Source organism: Anabrus simplex, chromosome 9 (genome assembly GCF_040414725.1).
Source record: "Anabrus simplex isolate iqAnaSimp1 chromosome 9, ASM4041472v1, whole genome shotgun sequence".
NCBI lineage: Eukaryota > Metazoa > Arthropoda > Insecta > Orthoptera > Tettigoniidae > Anabrus > Anabrus simplex.
This window is the reverse complement of record NC_090273.1, coordinates 94,573,629-94,595,413: the sequence shown is the minus strand read 5'-3', so window position 1 is coordinate 94,595,413 and position 21,785 is coordinate 94,573,629. Positions and strand designations below refer to the sequence as shown.

Genomic DNA, 21,785 nt, shown 5'->3' with positions numbered 1-21,785 from the left:
TGTTCCAGATGTAGAAAAATTTCTAGCTTCGAATAATCTCCCGAGAAAAGCGCTTCTTCTACTAGACAACGCTCCATCACACCCAAATGAAGAGCAACTTAGAAGTGGTGACATCAAAGTCATGTTCCTCCCTCCTAACGTGACGTCATTATGCCAGCCAATGGACCAAGGTGTGCTGGAAACATTGAAGAGGAAATATCGGCGGAAACTCCTTTCATCCCTGATAGAGGAAATGGACAATGGCAATGACATGATAGAAAAGTTAAAACAAATCAACATGAAAGACGTGGCATATTGGATAGCGCAGTCTTGGGAAGAAGTTGAAACAACGACATTAGCAAAGTCTTGGAACATATTGTTGAGTGAGGTTGAACATCGAGAGGTGGTAGAAGAAGACATGGAAAATATTGTGCCCCTACTGAATTGCATTCCTGGCTGTGAGGATGCTACGACTGAAGATGCGAGTAAGTGGTGTGCACAAGATCAGGTGTTTGAACTAACTGACCCTGATATTATTGATTTTGTGAATGCTAATGGAAACGAGGATGATGATGAAGAAGAACGAGGCATTGCAGAACAAGAGGAGAAAACGATGACTCACAGTGAAAGATTAAGTGCATTGGAAATGGCATTAACCTATGTTGAGCAACAGCCGGAAGCAAGCGCAACAGAGGTGCTGATTTTTCATCGATGGCGGGATCTCGCAGCAAGAAAACGTGGATCAGCAGGCAAGCAGACATTGTTGACAAGTTTCTTTACATAAGACATTTGGAATGCTTTCATTCAATACTGCATGCAGTGTACAATTGATCTGATAATGCATTAAATAGAGTACCGTAAAACATGTCATTGTTTTAGTACTAGAGTACAGCCTTCTTGTTTGTTTCAGTTCATTTTCAAAGTTGTTCTGTATTATCCGACATTTTCGGTGATCCGACATACTCCAGGTCCCGTTTAGGTCGGATAATCGAGACTCTACTGTATCAGTAGTGATGAAGTGAATGCTTTGGTATTTGCAGATGATGTGGTGATTTGGGGAAAGGGAGAAAAGGAAGTACAAAGAAGACTGGATATTTGGAATGAAAACCTGAAGGAGTTCAGAATGGGAAGGAAAAAAAAAACTAGTCATGCACTATGAAAAAGAGAAGCCAAGTGAACATAGAAAGAGGACGGTTAGAAAATGTAGAAGAGTTTACATATCTGGGTAGCATTATTAATGGAAGTAATGAAATCAACCCTGAAATTAATAACAAACTAAGTAAAGGTACAACATTTAATCATCAAGTTAGAGAGCTTTTATGGGATGACAACGTACCCAAGAGAACGAAATTAACATTATATAAATAGTATTTCATACCAATTGTAACATACCGACTAGAAACACTGGTAACTAATAAGAGACAAGATAGTAAGATCCAAACAGTAGAAATGAAATTTTTAAGAACATCGGTTGGAAAGAGATAGAATCCAAAATATTAAAATCAGAGAAGAGCTAAATATAGAAGATTATGCAGAAATGAAGAAAAGGGCATGAGATCGAGAGATATGGAAGTCACAGCCATGATTGGACCTGCCGAATGGCAGAACAACCTATGAAATGTAATGTCGTATGGCTTTTAGTGCCGGGATATCCCAGGACGGGTTCGGCTCACCAGGTGCAGGTCTTTCTATTTGACTCCCGTAGGCGACCTGCGCGTCGTGATGAGAATGAAATGATGATGAAGACAACACATACACCCAGCCCCCGTGCCATTGGAATTAACCAATTAAGGTTAAAATCCCCGACCCGGCCGGGAATCGAACCCGGGACCCTCTGAACCGAAGGCCAGTATGCTGACCATTCAGCTAACGAGTCGGACAGAACAACCTATGATGATGAGTAAAGAACATACAGAAAGCAAGACTGAGATGGTTCAGACATGTAAAAAGAATGGGAAAGGAACGGTTAGCAGGAAGTGAATTAGAAAGAGAAATTAAGAGAAAGAGACCAGTTGGAAGACCAAGAAGAAGGTGGATGGATCAAATTTGGAAGGACATTAGAGAAGCTGGATTGGATGTGGCAGAAGTAATGGAGCAGGAAAGTTGGAAGAACAGAAAGGAGTGGGGGAGGCTTGTTAACCACACCTGGATGACTGGAGTGGAGCATTAATGATGATGATGATGATGAAGGTACTCCATCATTTCGGGAGACAGTCTGAAAGAAGACGTATGCCATACTAAACAACACCAATAATCTCTAATATAAGTTAACATTCAATCAGCCAAGTAAACACTGTCTATTACATACTATGCACACATACAGGGCAGTTGGAAACAATGTGAACGAGGTATATGAACATTAGGACGTTGGTCATACTGATAAATAATTTGAACAAAGTAATTCGATATCTTGTGCCCTTGTAATTTTATCAGCTGCTGAAGTTAGCCAATCAGATTGTATTGTGGGTGAATTCAAATGGGCTTTGCAAGGTGGTGTTGCTAAATCTGCACATTGTGTAAGGCCGGCTTCAGAGCACCAATGGAGGGAAAAAAAATTCACCAGGGAAGGGATTTGAACATGGACCTCTGAAATGACTGGATCATGCCATAGCAAATAGGCTAAGGTGACACTGCCTGAAACCCATGGTGTTTTTGTGTTTGATACTCATTTCTCGATAAGGCTCTCAGGAAGGTGTTAAGCCACGTGCAGATTCTTCTTCCATTAACTGATGGAAAAACTACTCACTATTCATTGTCTCCTGAAAAACTGGGTCTCAGTACATTTGTCTTTGCTCCAATATAATTGGATGTGAGGCTTACGACCCTGAAAGATCAGAATGTAGAGGGTAAATGAGGCTTTAAGTTCATCTCATTAGTGTCGAACCACTTTTCACAGTCTCTTTCCAAGTGGGTCCGATAATTGTTCCATAGCGTAAATATTTGTTTCCCACGTAATGTGGGTAACTACGGGTCCATAACCTCCAAGAATACAGACAATTCCAACACAGAATTATCTAAATATTTGTCTCTCGGTTCTCCTCATACCCCTGGAGAGACTGCAAAGTGACAAATAATTGGTTTGTTATCTCTATTACTAATCCACGCCCAGTCACTGTTTTGGTTTCGCACATGGGGCTTTAGGTACAATTTCACTGTCGCTTGTATCAGATGAAATATCACTTTCACTTAAATCTCTTCTTCAACACTATCATAATCACCATCACTGTCCTCTGAATCTAAGACACTTTCAATTAACTCAACAGCATTGCTGTCGCTTGCTTGTACTACACCTGGGTCTATAGCTAAGAGAATGACTGATACCTGATGAAATGTCTGTGCTTCCAGAGGCAACAATTAGGCAATAAATAATGGTGCAAGTTCTTAGAAGGAGAGCTCTAAACAAGCCACATTCCTGTTCTATCCACAGAAATTCACGAAAGGGAAACCCTTGCAGGGGTGATAAAAATATAAGCTAGTACACACGACTCGGCACGGCGTGTGAATGTCTGGTCATTTGAGTTTAAGGCCTGGCCAATGGTCGCGTGAACACCACGTCAAATGAGTCGAGTGGGTTAACTTTCCTCTATGTATATAAAAGCTTGGCCAATTGTTCACGTCCCATTGAAAATGAAAATGAAAACCTGCAACCTGTTTTCCAGTCACTGACCGGGTCAGGGATGTAATGAATGAAACGGATATAGGCTATTAGTACGATGGGGTCCCCACTCCCAAAGTGATTTATTAATGACTGATAGATGCTATGAAATGAGAATGGAGAGTGTTGCTGGAATGAAAGATGACAGGGAAAACTGGAGTACCCGGAGAAAATCCTGTCCCACCTCCGCTTTGTCCAACACAAATCTCACATGGAATGACCAGGATTTGAACCACGGTATCAAGAGGTGAGAAGCCGACGTGCTGCCGTCTGAGCCACGGGGGCTTTTCATGTTCCACTATTTCTGTGAACAGACAGGCACGCAGTTTCTAAAACACATCTAGTCATCCTTTGAAATTCTGTTCAGCACAGAGTCAGTAACAGTTATTGACTATAATGCAGAATCCCTCTATGCAGTCTGTTACTACATAAGAATTTTACTGATGATTTTTTTGGAGACATGTGTTCAATCAAAATCCATGGTGAACAGGACTGCATTTAACCAGGCTTCCAATGTAGTAACTGAAAACGATTTCATGGAATTGCCTTGCCAGCTACACTATTTGAATATACAGAAAACTGGCTCCAGTTATTTGATAACGATGGCATTCACCGAAGACTCACTCACAGTCTCAAACCAATAAAATCTATCCTTTCCTCCTTTGTAGTAACAGACCACTCCTTCAAATGACTAGAACACTTAATCTTCACAGACACTAGTGTAGAGTTGCATTCAGATTAGTTTGTATGAGGGCTTTTTTTTTTTTTCAACCTCCAATGGGCTATAAGAAAAAAACACAGTGACATAACAAAATTATTTTATCACAAAGTTTAGCAGTTTCATACTTATTTTTCCAGATAATCACCAAAATGGTTTAGGTATTTTTTGTATCATGACACCAGCTTTCCGATGCCCTCTGCAAAGAAGTCTGCCACCAGTGAGGTCAATTTATTTCTTATAATAATTGCACTTCAATAAAAATGAAAACCTACAACCTGTTTTCCAGTCAATGACCGGGTCAGGGATGGGATGAATGAAGCCCCCAGCTTGTGGCAAGGATAGAAATTGTGCCAGCTGCCGAAGTCTGTCGCGCTCCTCTGGGGCAATGATTAACGACTGACAGATGAAATTAAATGATATTGGAGGGTGTTGCTGGAATGAAAGGTGACAGGGAAAACTGGAGTACCTGGAGAAAAACCTGTCCCACCTCTGCTTTGTCCAGCACAAATCTCACATGGAATGAGTGGGATTTGAACCACGTTATCCAGTGGTGAGAGGCTGGCGTGCTGCCACCTGAGCCACAGAGGCTTCAATTGCACTTCAATATGGAACAAAAATAAAATTTATAGCTTATAATTAACTGAGACAAGACTCCTTTGAAACACACACAGTGACAGTGAAATATGGGAGGTAGTTACCTCTACTTAATTTTTTATAAAAGTCAAGGACTGATTGATAAAAAATCCAAAGTAATTTTACATGCTTGTTGATAATGTGATCATAGCTACCTTTTATACATCAGAAAGCATTTTGAAAGAACTGATGGGAACTTTCATTTATTTGGCTGTATGAAATTTTATTGTGTAATTTGACATAATAGAAAATTAATTTGTTGATATGGTACAAAAAAATTATTCATTTGAATTGGACTTTTGGACATACAGAACATTTAAAATTGACTATTTACAAAATTCTTATTCATTTGATTGTATTACAAAAATTCGTTTCCATTTTGTACAAATTATCTGTTGCTTCGCACTCTTGGAACGTACTGTAGTTCGGCAAGATTTGCTTCCAATTTTGCAAGCTTGGACTTTTCCAGAATATCTTAATTATAACAGTGTTAACAAGAAAGAAGAACATCGTGGTTGGTTAGAATAAGCAAAATTGGAATTGGTGAATGTTAGATCCAAGAGTGAATTCTGCATTTGATTGGTCTACCTTGTATTTGCACCATTTCCTGTTTCTGGATCTTCCCTGTTCCTTCAGTAGAAGTGATGTAGCATCCTTGTCTTTATTTGTCTGATCACCTTAGTGAGTGGATATCCTCATGCTTCGGAACCTTGACTATCTCAGAGTAAGCACTGTTCATTCCTTCATGTCTGATTAACTCAACATAAATTTAAATGAAATATTTCCCTTAACTATACAGCAGTTCATGCTTGAATCTAGTGTTCATCACTAATTTTACATCACAATGACTTAGTTTCATAGCTAAGATCATTATCATCTTGTTGGAGGCAAACTTTGTTTGTTTTCTAACCTTTTCGCTTATTTATTACTTTATGTATTACACCCGTTAAAGCATTGCTCCGGCTATTAAATTCACGACATAGGGGCAAGAATCATACCTCTTCTCCGAACTATATCATTCATGGGTGATTTACATGAAAAACAGGGGTGTCATGCATGAACAAGTGCAATAATAAAAGGTGTATTCTCGTTTCTCAGGGTAAATTATTTCAAATATATCCTCAAATTCTCCAAATAAGTCGTAGGCTCCGTTGAAGTAAGGCTATCCACTCAATCAATCACTCAGTTCCCTAATATTCTGGTAATCAACTGAAAAATCCTTTCTATACGGCATAAATAAATTCAATTAACTCGCATATAATCTTACTACTATGTAATATCGGCTACTTTAATAACAGAAACGCAATAATAACCCTATATCTAGTTTATTAGCATGCTAATATATATAATAAAAATATCAATTCAGTTATCGGCAATGGAGAAAAGGAATCATATGAAATTACAAAACCATTCTTGGATTCTTGATTTTTTTGGTGATAAACATAATTGTAGATCTTTAAATTATCATCGTTAAATTGAGTACATTTACATTATTCTCCAATAATATACCATTTTTCAATATTTTAAATTAATATATTGGAAAAGGTAGGGATCATAACTTTATTCATCAAGGGGGAGTGGAATATCTTCCTGTTACTACTGTTTGGGAATGTCTTTGGGGCATCACTTGGATTCTCATCTTTACTTTTGGTTTGCTTGTTTGGATTCTCACTGCTGACTCTTTATGTCACGAGATAAGTATTATGTTGTTTAATTATGGTTTCAGAAACACCAATGCAGCTACAAACATTCCTATCATTGCTAAAATTGAGTAAATTAAAACTGTACACCATTATATGTACACGACAAACCAAATATCCTTACTACAGAGTGCCATAGATATAATAATAAATCAGTCTAACCTGCGAAAATCGTGCCACGTGAATTCCTGATCATATGCCAATTCTTTTACTTACATTCTCAAATATCTCATCGCTGTGCCAAGATTTTGTCAAAAGAAAAACCGTTCTACTAATCAGCATTGACGCGCTGAACTTCTCATATATTTATGTGAGATTCCATATTACTCTAGTATATTTACACTACATGACGTATAATAAACAAGTAACCTAGCAATATCTTTAGTTTGAAAGTCACTACGAAACATCTAATGTTTGGATCAAATCATACATTCAACTGAACATGGCCTGAATCCTTCGCTTGCAGTGCTAACTTCAATATAAATACTATTTGTAACACAGGAACTCGCAATTATCCATTACTCACGCGACGAACCAAATCATATATCTCATAATAACAACATTCTGCCATACTAATATTTCATTTCCTTCATATACCTCCATACTTAAAAAAAAAAAACATATTCATTTAACTTCATTTAAATACTCTCTGTGTTACGGTAGAAATGATCCATAACCTGAACATTCTCTCACAAACTGCAACTCCTTAATATTTCAACATTCCCTTACAATGCAATTATCGTACTGGCCATGTCTGCTGCTCACATTGACCACAATTACTAGGTTATGTTTCGTATCTCGCATGCATTTCCTTTAACCACAACTGGTCTAATGTTACACGGTCTGTTCATATAGATTGGCATTAATCATGTACTTATGCTCATTCTGTTCTTGTTTCCATGAACCAAAAATCATCTTGCAAGCACTACAGTTATACTACAGAAAATGGCACATATCATCGGTTAATAATTGAAATTCACACTCTAGTATCCGTTCAATGGCACTAAATCTCTTACTGTTAGCTCTCCTGCACTCAAACAAAATATTTTCCATCAAATGATTTCAAATTCAGTACGATGCAAACCATAATACTTATCTCGTAACGGGATTCTGCTGCTGAATTCCTCCTGGTCTAGGGCATCTTGGAACAGGCAGCCATCGCAGTCCAAAGGTTACGTCATCTCTGGCTTCGGCTGGACATCTTGTCTTGAGCTAATTTTCATCTTGAGCGATCTTTCCATCTGTTTCCATCAGTTCTCATGAAATGATAAAACAACAAATACATGGTAGAATGCATATTTCACTGGTGAACAGTAGGTTATTCAATGCGTATAATTTGCTATGTGATTCTCGTATTGGTCATAAATATCTCTCTTAACTTTGTTGATATCTTTAACTCGGCCTATTTCTCGTTAATTCTATTGCCTAAACAGATATTGTTTCCAACTTGAAAACAACAAATTATGCTTTTCTTAGCATAAACTGGCCGCTATGATATTGATTTCGGCCACTTTCATTTCAATGTTCGACCCGGCTGTAGTCTCTTTCTGCTTCAGTATTTGACCGACACAATAACAAATGTTCTTCTTTAAATTCTATGTTTATCCTGCAGATATTAGCAGTTAAACTCTTCAACGAAGTATATATAATATTACTTTAATATTTGATATCACGTCAATCCCTTTCTTCTCTGCCAGTAGGTCGTGCTGATCCTCTTCAAATTGTAATTTTTTTTTCAAGGTAGTCAAGAATCGGTTCAATTCATTTTTTTTTTACGGTCCATAATTATTTAATCTTGAAACTCTTTTCTTTGTGACCGGTCGATATCGATTTACTCTATCTCCATTCTGTACATTTGTACATTGCCTGAAGCTGTTCTACGCAATATTTGTCCACTGTTTCCATGACGGTTATCGCCGCAAATGTAATGTAATGGTACAGTATGTATGTATGTATGTATTTATTTATTTGTTTCCAATGGGTCTATACAGAGGTGGCCTCCAATTTGGACCCTGTGTTGTTAGTAATGAACCAAACAAATACACAGTTAAAATAAACAAACATGCTATGATAAGTAAAGAAGACCCTCCACGCAGCGACCACTGCCCGATGTGGTCCAGAGTATTGTGCCCTCCGTGCGATGTTCACTGTGTTTTGGAGTCTGAAGGTTACCATGTAATCGGCGTTTGCCAGTAATCGCAAGGCTACTAACGATATTGAATGGAATTTTGAAATAATATGAGTAATAGCTCCTGCCAGTAGTCAACCACTGGCGCGAAGAAATTCACAATAATAATTATCGAGAATCGCGAGGCTACCCACGATGCTGAAAGGATGAACAAAATAAAATAAAATAAGATGATAAGAATAATATCTCCCGCCAGTAGTGATAACCGCTGGTGTGAGGGAATTCATGATACTAATTATCAGGAATCCCGAGGCAAAGGATGAACAAAATAAAATAAAATAAGTAGCACAACATTATGCAAACTAATGCCTGGTTCTTGCTCATCTGTTCCCTGCAAGGGGCCAGCCGACCTAGTATTATGATATACCACTATCGCCTGGCCCCGACAGAACATGACATTCTGCTGAGTGCGCAAACCTTTTTTTTTTTTTTTTTGCTGAAACTGGTCTGTCCTCTTTACCATTTAAATTCTATTCTGTTTGATCACTTACATCGTCACTATTTACAACTAAGCAACATTCCGAACTCATTTTCTTTTCACACAGATTCCTCATGGCACTTAAGTATTGGTTCAAATTGTTTTCACTGTTCCACTCTTTTACTATCCAAGTAATAACCCTTGGATTATCATTGTGTCTATACATCACTATTTTTTCCTCACTTAAAAACTTATTTCTCAATTTCTCAGTTCTCTCTCACTCCTCAATTAGATGTAGATCATTCATCTTCTTTTCACATAAGATACATAATGAGGTGTCTTTTCTCCTAATCCATCCCTTATTCTTGTGCAGTCCCATTATCCACCAAATCAATCCCCCTTTACATCTTTTATTTCTAAATCTTACATTAATCTTAGAGACTTGGAGTACCTTGTAAAATAAACTAAGAGAAGTTCTCTTCCCACATTCTTCTATCAACCTTTGCATTTTGAATGTCTTTAACTCTAGCTATCGTAGCTCTCTGGCCCCTACTTCCCTTTAGCCTTCCATGTCTCCATCCAAATGTAACCCAAACCTATCCTCTCCATGTAGGTTTTAATTTTTACCAACCAACTCTCTGCATACATACCCTTTTCCTGCTGCTTGAAGGCTTCCTGAACCACTAGACCACCCTGTCTTCTTTGCATTCACATCCAATAGTTCAGGACCCTCTAAACGCAATCTACTTCTATATATTCTCCACATAGTAATGCCAGCCCCATGTTTGGTGTGCTTTGAGGTAGCCTCACACTTATTTTGCTAAATTTATGTATGATTTGGTTTAACATATCCCTTTTATTCCCATCCCCGATATTTCTGCGCTATATAGTACCTTACTCTAAACTAATGTCTGCAACACTAATCTATCCTATAGGTTATCCCTGGGAATTTTGATATTAAGATTTTAACCATAGAAAGTGCTTCAATCCCTCTCCACTTTGCCCTCTTGATATGATCTTCCCATCCCCCCCATCCATTTAATAGCACTCCTAAGTATTCTAACTTGTCTACTTCTTCTATGCTTTCTCCCTGTAACTTCCATTTCCTTTTCGCTTTACGCCTCTTGATCTTGCTTATAGTTAGTACCTTGGATTTGTTGCTGTTAAATCTTAATACCCACTTCTTTGCGAACTCCGACAGCTTGTCCAAACTCTTTTGTAGACCCCTTCCTGTCAAAGCCATTAATATGACATCATCTGCAAAAATCAAACCTGGGATGTCTAGATTATTCATGACCAGTACTGCCCATTTTTCTCTACCGTGTCCTTCCAAAATGTCATTAATGAACAACAAGAAGAGCAGCGGCAAAAGTTTAAATCCTTGTTTTAGCCCCATCTTGCAGTCTATGGGCTCGCTAATTAAATTGTCTTTTAGCTTGATACAGCAATGAACCTTCTTGTATAACATCTCTATCGCTCATATCATTTTTCTTGAGACCCCCAACCTACCTATTTTTTCTACCAGTGCTTTTCTGCTGACCGTATCAAAAGCTTTTTTAAAATCGATGGCCGCAAGGTACACACAACCTCTTTCTCCACTTAAATATTTATCCAATATCATCCTGACTCTCATAATATTGTCTGTTGCTCGTCTTCCTTTCTGGAATCCTCCTTGGAATATTGATATTATTGACTGACTTTGGTCCAGATCGTTAACCTATTAGCCAAAACACCTGTATAAATCTTACTCAGCAAGTCCAGTAACATTATTCCTCGGTAATTACTTGGTACGTTTCTGCTCCCTTTCTTTTTGTAGACTGGGCAGATGATTCCGCTTTCCCATTCTTTCGGTATGATGCCGCTATCGAAGATCCCGTTGAATAATTTAACTATTCCCTCCCTCAACTGACTGTAATTCCATACTTTTTTTCCAGCATAAATTATTTATGCCATTCCTTCCCCCTGCTGATTTATTCTTGAGTTTGCCTATTACCTCTTGTACTTCTTCTATAGAGATCTCTTTGTCTAGTTTGTATATACTAATTTCTAAGTTTCTCCATGTATTCGTCATCCTGTCTTCACACTTCCGACTATCCCCAACTCCTAACAAGCAACTGAAGTAAGTTACCCATTGGTCATACTTGATTACAGCTTTATCAAACCTTTTCCCTCCTTTATTAATTCTGTTTATTCTTTCCCATGCTCTCTCCACTTGGTTTAACTTACATTCCCTGTTAATCACCTCTGTTTGTTATATTATCCATAACTTCCTCCTCTCAGCAATTTTCCTTTTGTATTCCTTCCTTAACCTACAGAAAGATTCTCTATCCTCCACATCTTCACTTAATCTATATTTTTTTTAAAGCCTTAATAACTTGGCTCTTTAATATCTTGCATTCCTTGTTGTACCATCCATCCCTTCCATTCTTCCTCCATCTCTTCCCTTGCTCCATCTGTGCCGCCCTCCTTATAGGATACTCAATTGGGTCCAATGCTCTATCTATGTTATTGTCACCTAATGCTACTTCCCACCCACACTCAATTAACTGAATCTCCCGTTTCATAAAGTCCTCTAGTTCTCCATGTGTACTCTTGGTCCATATATACTTAGAATAGCTCTTGCCCCTCTCTTCCACTCTAATTTTAAGCCCTGTCCTTTCTTCCCCTATGTTCCTTACTATCCACACCTCTATCGATGCACGGTGTGACTCTATCCAATCTACAATTTCTATCCTTCTAATTTTCCCTAGAATATCTCCCGAACACAACACTAAGTCAATCACACTTCCCCTTTAGCTGCTATATATATATATATATATGTCAATTTCCCTTCTTTGTCCCCCTCCCAGAAGCCATTTAAAATACAGAATTTTCCTGCCTCACAGAACTCCAGTAACAATCTTCCATAACTGTTTCTTTCCCTATCTTTGCTTCTTCTTTCTACCCTTAAGTCTACTTCTTCTTCTTTGCAAAACATTTGGTATAATTCCCCTGTCCTGTCATTCCAATCACCAAGTAGTAATATTCCATCTTCTTCGAACTTCCCCCGATCATACTGACTTCCAAGAGTAGCTCCTCCAAAAGTTTATCATTAGCATACGGAGATCCCTTCAGGTGACAATCAACACACGCTATACATATCTTTCTTTCTTTTCCCTCCTCCCTTCCTATATTAAATCTTAACCATAACACTTCATCTAGATCATTATCAATTTCTTCTTCTAACTCGTTGATTTCTTCTTTAATTAACACCACTATTCCTTCAGGCGCTGGCCCCTTCTCCTTATGTTTTTCTTCCTTGCCTTGCATTTAACATTGAACCCCCCCAAGTTATCTCCGTACCCGGTTATATCCAAGTCTCCAGTAATGCTACAATATCATAACTTTCAACTATCTTTATCACCTTGATATTATTATTTTGCTTAACCAAACCAAACCAAACCCCATGGCACTACATCCCTTGAAGGGCCTTGGCCTGCTAAGCGACCGCTGCTCAGCCCGAAGGCCTGCATATTACGAGGTGTCGTGTGGTCAGCACGACGAATCCTCTCAGCCGTTATTCTTAGCTTTCTAGACTGGATTTTGCTTAACAGACCTTCAATATTTACAAATCCTAATTTCCAATCTAGTTATAACTTGCCCTTCCTTCCTCCTCCATTACCTTCTTTGTTTTTACTTCTTGTCATCATTAGCCTTTCTCCATCTATCTCCACCCCTTCATATCTTGACAATTTAGGGCGTTCTTTCTTACCTTTTCTCTCCGTACCCTTTATTTTTCTTACCCCACAGATCTTTTAAACTCCTGCTTCTACCCTTCAACAGCATGTCTCTCCCATTTTTATTGTCCTTTGATCCACTTCCTTCATTTTATGCTCATGCCTCCTTTGTTCTACATTAGATTTTTCTTGGGTGTCGCCCACCACCCCTACCTCCTGGGATCTTGTATTTAGTTCCATGCTGCACTGCACACTTACCTCTTCGTTGGATTCACTTCTTGTCTCGATTCTTTGCTCCTCTTGATCTGCTGCCTGTCTTCCATCTTGTCTTGAACCCAGATCCTCTTCTTTCAGGTTCTCTTCCATAACTTTCAGCTCTGCTACAGTCCAGGATCGTCTCCAATTTCCATTGGATACCCACAGCTGTTGGCCACTAATTTACGCTTTCAGCCCCTGCACTCTTGCTCTCCCTTGATGCCTCTTCAGGATTCTTAGGATCTCGCTGTCTTCTCTCCCCATGTCTCTCTTAATCCAGATTTTCTTTCCTTGAAGATTGCTTGCATGTCTGCCATTATTGTAGATATCAGTTGAACTTTTATCAGCCTACTGCTCTTCACTTTCCCTACTCTTACCACGTTGTCAATACCCACCTCACTAAAGTTGATTTTCATTTTGTTTTGTATAATATCCATGACTTTATATATTATATCTGTCTTCAATTCTGTACCCTCTTCCTGCACTCCATATATGAAAAGGCATTTCTTCATCCTATCCTGGCTTATGCCCACCACCCCTCTCTTCAATAGCACAACCTCCTCTTCAAGACATGACTTTTTCTCTTAACCCCTGAATCTCTTTCTCATGTCTTCCTGACTTAGTCTCCTCCTCTACCTTAAGCCTTTTCATCCAGTCTCTGAGTTCTTCTTGTCCCTTGCTCAAATCCTCCAGCTTCTCCATTACCTTATCCGTATTGTTTTGCTCCTTTAACACTCCAATCATCACTTCCCAAATCCTCTCTATATCTTCCCAATTCAAATTGCCGTTCGGGCCGGGGTTCAATTCCACCCCTCCTATCACGAACAACACCGCTGTAATCTTCCCCTTGCCGTCTTCCCTGTAGTTATCTTCCACCTTCTCAGCCAGCTCCCGATAGCCACCTGGTATTGCTCCACTCCCACCGTGTCTCACCGTACTCCTCTCTTCACACGTCTGCACTTGTCGCTTGCTGACATAAGACCGACCTTTTTGCTTATGTTAACTTACTCATCTGGTTTGTTGCCTTGTAATTCCCTTTAACCTAACTCAAGTAATCATTTCTTTGGGTCATCGACATGTAGTGTTTCAGCGATGACCCTGGTTTCTTTTGCTGCTGAGTTAGTGTAAAATTTCATTATGATTTTGGTTTGTGTAGAATGGGATAGCCTTCAGGTTAATCAATGTGTATCATCAAACAGGTTTTCAATATGTGTAAATTTTGTGCCAAATAATTTATAAAATTTTCTTTTAGTGCACTACACATGTGTCAAGCTATGGAAAAGTACATTCATTTGTTTCATTTCAATTCTGTGATTAGAGTTCTGTTTTAAAAATCTTGAATTTTGAATATTAAAAACAAAAATATGTTGTGACCTTGGGGAAATTACAGTCTTCAAATCTTTGGCCACAAAAGGCTATGTTTCACAATCTCATAGGGTTTGTATGCCGCTTCCCACATTCTAATCATAGTTGTAGTTCTTCCTACTTTGTTTCAGAATTTCATGTTACGACGTGTTTTACTATTTCAGGTTTATGTTCATGTTTTAAATGTCTTTCTTTATTACCTTATGCATTAACCTGCTCAAAGAATGTTACAATATAAATGAGGAGTGGAAATGTTAAAGGATCTAAGTGCCATTTTTTAACTTTTGTGTTTTATCACTGCTAACCAATCTATGTCTTGGCACCAGTGCTGTGCTAAGGGATTTATGTGCCTCATTTGCTCCTTTGAGTTGCTACCGTCCCTAACAGAATGCGCTAGTCCTATGTTCAGACAGGCCTGCTGTGCTAGTGGATCTATGTGCCACAGCTGTCTGCCACTAGCCGAGCTTGCACTCTAGTTACACCATAGAAAAGCTGAGAGTGCCCTCTCTGTATTCAAAAATGACACAATATCCAGCACATTACCTCACAGCCAAAATTGCACCATTGTTGTGGATTTAGAATAAGTTTTCCTTTTGCCTAAATTGATGCACAGTAACATGTATTATTTGCATCAACTCTCTTGATATAACTTTAACATTCACATTACCGAGACGAAGGATGGCATAATGTGCTTGTGGCAGGAGAGGGCATGGAGGTAGAGGAGGGGATGTAAAATAATAATAATGCTATTTGCTTTACGTCCCACTAACTACTTTTTCAGTCTTCGGAGACACCGCAGTGCCGGAATTTAGTCCCACAGGAGTTCTTTTACGTGCTAGTAAATCTACCGACACGAGGCTGACGTATTTGAGCACCTTCAAATACCACCGGTCTGAGCCAGGATCGAACCTGCCAAGTTGGGGTCAGAAGGCCACCGCCTCAACCGTCTGAGCCACTCAGCCCAGCAAGAGGGAATGAGATGGCCTCTTGTAGTTTGCAGGCTCTAAACTCTGGTTTACTTCCAAACAGAAAAACAAATCTTGTTGTATGGAGTGACAGTTGCTTAGGCCTAATAAAAAATTCAAATATTAATATTTTTGTACATGTACATAGAAGAATGGGGTACTTTCAAGTCAGTAGAACATAAATTTCTATTGTCTGGGCACAGTTTTTCAGTTGCCGATCGCAATTTCGCTCTTATGGAAAACCGCAGCAAGACAGTCAAAATGCAAGTAATGGAGGATCTTGAAAATGTGATCAACCAAGCTAGGCCTACAAAACCTTTCCTAGTGTTGAACACTTATGACAGTTCCTTCGACTCTGAGAAAAAGGCATCTGAGTGCATTGATACAAAAAAAAAACTTCTTATCACTCAGGTTTCTTTGCTGAAAATAAGCAAACAACAGCCTGGTATTGTGTCCTGCAAAACAGCCTTTTCTGATCTGTGTGACTGGGAGAATTTTCATGTACTGAAGAAAGGCAAGACAATGAAAGACATTGCAGCTGTGGAATAGGAAAAACTTCCAGCTACAGTTCCATTGGCACCAAACAAGCAAAAAGATCTTTCCACCATTATTGATTGTGTGGATGAAAAGAACAAGGACTTTTTCCAACAGCTGTTAGTTCAATAAAGTCAATGCTGTCTCATGGCACTTAGATCTATTAGCTGTGTCAAAACTTTTTGTGCTTAGATCTTTCTGCTCAAAAGGCCACATAACTATTTTATGTTTGAAGATAATTAAACAAACCTTTGTCAACATGTTTATAATCATATAAAGAGTTAATTTGTGTTTAATTACAAATAAATATTCATTTCTCACAAAGATGTGCAGTTTTTTTGCTTCCTGAAAAATTTCACTTTTGGCACTTAGATCCTTTAGCATTTCCACTCTTATGGAACGGTGGTATCTAGATACTTTTGGCCATACAGAGCAGCTCATCCTTCTTTTAAAGAGACACATAGGATGAGAATAATATTTAGTTCCTAGCTTCACATATAAATGAGAACTGAATGAAGCAAATTATCAAAAATATAGATGATCTTACCAGAAAGTTATCATAGGACAAAAATATTTGCATTTGGAAATCTTCATTGCGCTTATAAGGAAATCGTCTGGAAGAGGCTGTCTCCTCTATTCCCCAGCGGTTATCTATTCTGTAGTTCCGTAATACCACATACTCTTCAAAGTGAGGATGTAGATGGAATGCCAAGTCACTTTTAGCAGAAGTTCCACAGGTGAAACTGACGAACATTCTGCACAGAGAGAGGTTGATGTAATCGTAAGAGTTCCTTTACTGATGAATATTTATTAAAAAACGGTAATTTCTTACAGAATTATGAGGGTAACTACATAAATTTTTCATATTAATATGTTCTAAATTAATGTATGCAAGAGGAAATTATACAAGTCTCCAGTTCAGGGATATTTGCCTCTGTCACTGCATGCTACATGTCCAGGAGAGTCCATGGTATGAATCTGATGAGTAGTCTGAAAAGAAAAACGACTGCTGTGTACATGCCTGAGCCATAAGCACTGCTCCACGATGGCTGACAGACAGACACAAATGAGGAGATTAGGGCAATCGTCCGCCAGAAATTCATAAATGGCTTGTTGAGGTGTATGGTCCAGACAGGATGCCAGAACAAACGATTCTGCAATGGTGTCAGCAGTTCCACAATGGGCATGAAAGTGTCGCCGTTTATACCAAGCTGGCTGGATGTCCAGTGACATAGACTTCAGAAATGTAATTTGAAAGCTCTTCAGTCTGTTGAACACACAGGTTAAAACACAAATATTATACTACAACATACATGTAAAAATAAACACAATATTAAGCAAGGGATAAAAATATACACTTAAATTAGAATGACATGTTTCATTCCTAAAGGAACATCATCAGTTTCTATCAAGTCACACTCAAATATTGAGAAATAATATTTATGTTTATCCATTCTGAAGTGGAGATAAAACAATTTATTAAAATAAGTTCTAGAATTTAAGTTTGTAACGATCGCCATTACATATTTTGCATTTTATCCTACCTTCGGCCGCTGTATTTTTTCGACTGCTTTGCTGCCATCGTCTCTACACTGCTGCGTCTGCCTGCTGCTCACCAGCTCTCTTCAACATGTGACAATGACGTCATCCCCTTCTGATGTTGCGACATTCGCCGCCTATTGCCATGCATGCTGTACACATCTCTGTGGACACGTGATTGTGACGTGGCGCTTCTCGAACATGCTGGCTTTTTATTCTGGCAGACTTGTAGACTTTTCTTTGCTCCCTGATATTCATGGGCTCCACCCCTCTCAAATTAAGTCTGTTCTCGCATCAGAGTGGTGGAGTACCGTACATCTGCTGTTTCTTTGGTGAGCAAGAACTATGAACTTATTACTTCATCTTTATATTCATTAGGCTATCTAGCCTTCACTTTTCTTTATTCTTGCCAGCTTACACCTGTGTTTACATTATGCAAACAGACTCCACTCTTCTCTCTGTTAAATACGGATTCTACCCAGGACTATGAGAACTGTTATCTGCATATTTATGCGGCCTGTTTGAAGTGAATTACTGTTCTACGCGTCTGAGACTTTTATGACATACTACCCCAGCGTAGGGAATCTTTCCCATAGTTTATCCTATTTCCATTTCCCTGTCCCCTCGTTGTTTTTATCCTTATCCTACATTAGTGTTCATTCAATTTCACCATATTGTACTGTTAAAGTTTCTGGTTTTCATTCTTTTTTTTTTTTTTTTTTTTTTTTTTTAAATATATAGATTCCTTAATATTGTAAATGTGGCATATCTTCGCTCGCTTCTCAAGGTTTTCCCTTTTACTATTCCTATGCAATACTCTTATTGGTTGCCTTGTATCTTATCACAGTTGTTGAATTTATTCTTTTTGTTGATTGTTAATATTGCCTTGTTTATATTGATTTTAATTTTCTTGCCCTTTTCACTCCCCCTGTGTGATTCTTATTTACTTGCTGCACGTTTCCTTTCTTTGGACTCTGTGTTTCTATGCTATTACCGTTTATACATATATCGCCAAATTGCTTATCTTCTGCTTTGCGTTGCTTAGTGACAAGTTAATATTCTTATATGCTACTGATCCTTTTTAATATTCGCTATTACACTACTATCTTGGCCCATTTTGAGTTTGGTGGGCAGTCTGTTTCATAGTTTGGCAGTGCAACATTTACAAGTTCCTAAATAATAAACAGAGATAAACATGAATATTATTTCTAAATACTTGAGTCTGACTTGATAGAATCTGATGATGATCTTTTAAGAATAAAATATATCATTCTTTGTTTAATAGTGTGCATTTTTATCCCTTGTTTAATAATGTGTTATTTTACAGGTATGTTGCAGTATAATATTTATATTTTAATCTGTCTGTTCGACAGACTGAAGAACTTTTTAAGTTACATTTAACTGAGTCGATACTGAAAAGTATAGCTTCTTTCTATAAAAGAAAACTTCAGAGATCAACATTCAATTTGTAGATGCCATGATTCACACTAAACAGCGGATCACCGTTCATCACTGCTGATCAAATGTGCTCGAGTGCACCATATCATCAAGGGCATCCTCAAACAACACCTAGGCAGTTGGTGTTGTGCTCCTGCATGATAACACGAGACCCATACAGTAGCATCAACAGAAGTTCTTCTGGAAAGGTTCGTTTGAGAATACATGGAACTTACCCCCTACATTTCCAGTCTTGCACTGTTTCCATCTTTGTCCAAGAAGACATCATCCTTTTATGATGAGGTATGAGAAGTGAGTCATTGTTTATGGAAATTATGTGGGAAAATGAAAAACATCATCTTGGGTGAAGTTTCCTCATTACTGATGATTGAATGTGCTTGAGTGCACCATATCATCAGGGGCATCCTCAAATAACACAAAGTAGTAGCACACTCTACTCACACTAAATTTGATTCCCTAGATACATTTCTGGGCATAATATACTCGCAAAACTTATTTTCGAAAATACCCTCATAATAATAAAAAAACATGAGACGATGATGGAAACATAAACAAGCTTGAGAAGTAATTACAAGAGTGATGGTGATTATTGTTTAATCAGAGTGAGCATGATGTCTTTGATGTTTGATAGGGAATCTACCACCTGGGCAAGAACCCTAAATGCAGATCATTGACTGACTGATTGATTGATCGATCAGGAGGATAGAAAACATGACTATCGAATGAGGGAAAGAAGATGTGAAGGAACAATCACTCAAAGACTTGCAGAAAAAGGAATCATAAAAGAATGGTGGGATGTTGAAAGTCCCAATATTATAGAGCTGAAAGAAGAAAAAATGCCATGACCTACGATGTCCTAAATCCCTAAAACTTATCGACATTAACATTACACTGATTGACTCTTGTTAGTCAGTTGAGGTGTGCTTTGTCTCTTGCTGCCACTCATTGCCATTAGATGCCATTACTGCTGCAATTACAAAGATTAAACCCATCAACAATCAGCACACACAATGGGTAGTCTTAATACATGTACTCATAATACAATTTCTATTAATATCTTTATAACAGGCCATTAGTCTTCAGCAGATTCTACATTATTGTAATCTCTCTTAAACCATCAGCTGATATCTCCTTTGTATATGCCTTCTCATACTGCAAATGCTGATGGTGAAATTCAGAATAATTTTTTCAAATTTATTTGCTTTATTGCGCAGAGTAACAAAGGAAAGGAATTCTAATATCACTGAAGATTTCATTTTAGAGATATTTTAGCATGGAATTTGGGAAAGAACTATGTGTCTTTTTAAACCTTACCTTATAGCTCGAGGTTTCACTAAGCCTTTAATAATGATGAGTGTGCCCGGCTGAAAGAGCAGTGGCAATTCACCCTTAAGTGGTGATGGCTATAAAAAAAAAAATTACAAGGCAGTTTGGTTACCAAAAGATTTTAAGATACAGGATTATTATAAAGCTGACCTTGAAAGTTTTATATACAGGGTGTTTCAAAAAGAATATACATATTTCGAATGCATATAATTAAACTGTAAGACATACTGTACGAATATGAAACTTTACACACATGTTTATGAACCTCTCAAGTTCAGATTACAGATGTCCAATATGTCCTCCATCAGCAACACAAACAATATCACATCGATACTCAAATTCCTCCCATACTCGGGCAAGCATGCCCTTGGTCACTGATGTTATGGCAGTACGGATCCGGTTCTTCAACTCTTCCAGGTTCTGTGGGAGTAGTGGTACATAAACGGTGTCTTTAACAAAACCCCACAGGAAAAAGTCACAGGGTGTCAAATCGGTGTCTGTTGAGCCCAGCTGAGACATGCTAAGTCGCCAGCTCCTTGACGACCAATCCAACGGTTCGATAGGGTTTCATTCAGATATTCACGCAATTGGCGACTCCAGTGTTGAAAAATGAAGTTGTCTTCATGCAGCCTTGGAAACAACTAGTTTTGTAACATAGCGAGATTCTGCTGACCGTTAACCATGTTTCCATCAAAGAAGAATGGGCCGTAAACAGATCATTGGGATATTGCACAAAACATATTGACTTTGGGCGAATCTCGTACATGTTCATTGACTGCATGTGGGTTCTGTAGGCCCCAAAATTGAACATTGTGTTTGTTTCCTGTTTGTTCACCTGACTACTAACATGGAAAGTCGCTTCATCATTGAACATGATGCGTTGTGCGGAAGTGATATCATTGTCAATAGTATCAAGAATCTCGTTACAAAATGCCACACGTTTGCATTTGTCATCAGGATGCAGAGCTTCTAACAGCTGTAACTTGTACGGCTTCATAACCAACTGACGTCTCAAAACACATCAAATTGTTGTTGTAGGCAGTAATAACTCCCGACTGGCACGATGAGTTGATTTTGAAGGACTCCTTGAGAAAGCAGTTTCAATTCGTGCAACATTTGCTTCAGGAACACGAGGGCAGCCAGGACTCTTTCCTTTACATACACATCCTGTATCTACAAACTGTTGATACCATCTGTGAATGTTCCACCCATTCGGAGGATCAATTTGGTACCTCAACCTGAAACGTCTTTGCACTGTAATCACGGAATTGCACTTCGCAAACTCGAGAACACAAAATGATTTCTGCTGTGGAGTGGCCATTTTAAACACATG

At 38.4% G+C, this 21,785-nt stretch overlaps 1 protein-coding gene across 1 annotated transcript in view; it reads right to left on the bottom strand.

The window, feature by feature from the left end:
• Positions 1–20,544, bottom strand: part of LOC136881029 (galectin-4) — a 33,529-nt gene extending 12,985 nt beyond the window's left edge. The window contains exons 1-2 of the mRNA XM_067153621.2: positions 20,441–20,544; positions 16,677–16,884 (exon numbers count right to left, since the gene is read on the bottom strand). Of these exons, the coding sequence (XP_067009722.1) occupies positions 16,677–16,883 (207 nt within the window). The 5' untranslated portion in view covers position 16,884; positions 20,441–20,544. The remainder of the gene's footprint in view (positions 1–16,676; positions 16,885–20,440) is intronic.
• Between the last annotated feature and the right edge of the window lie 1,241 nt (positions 20,545–21,785).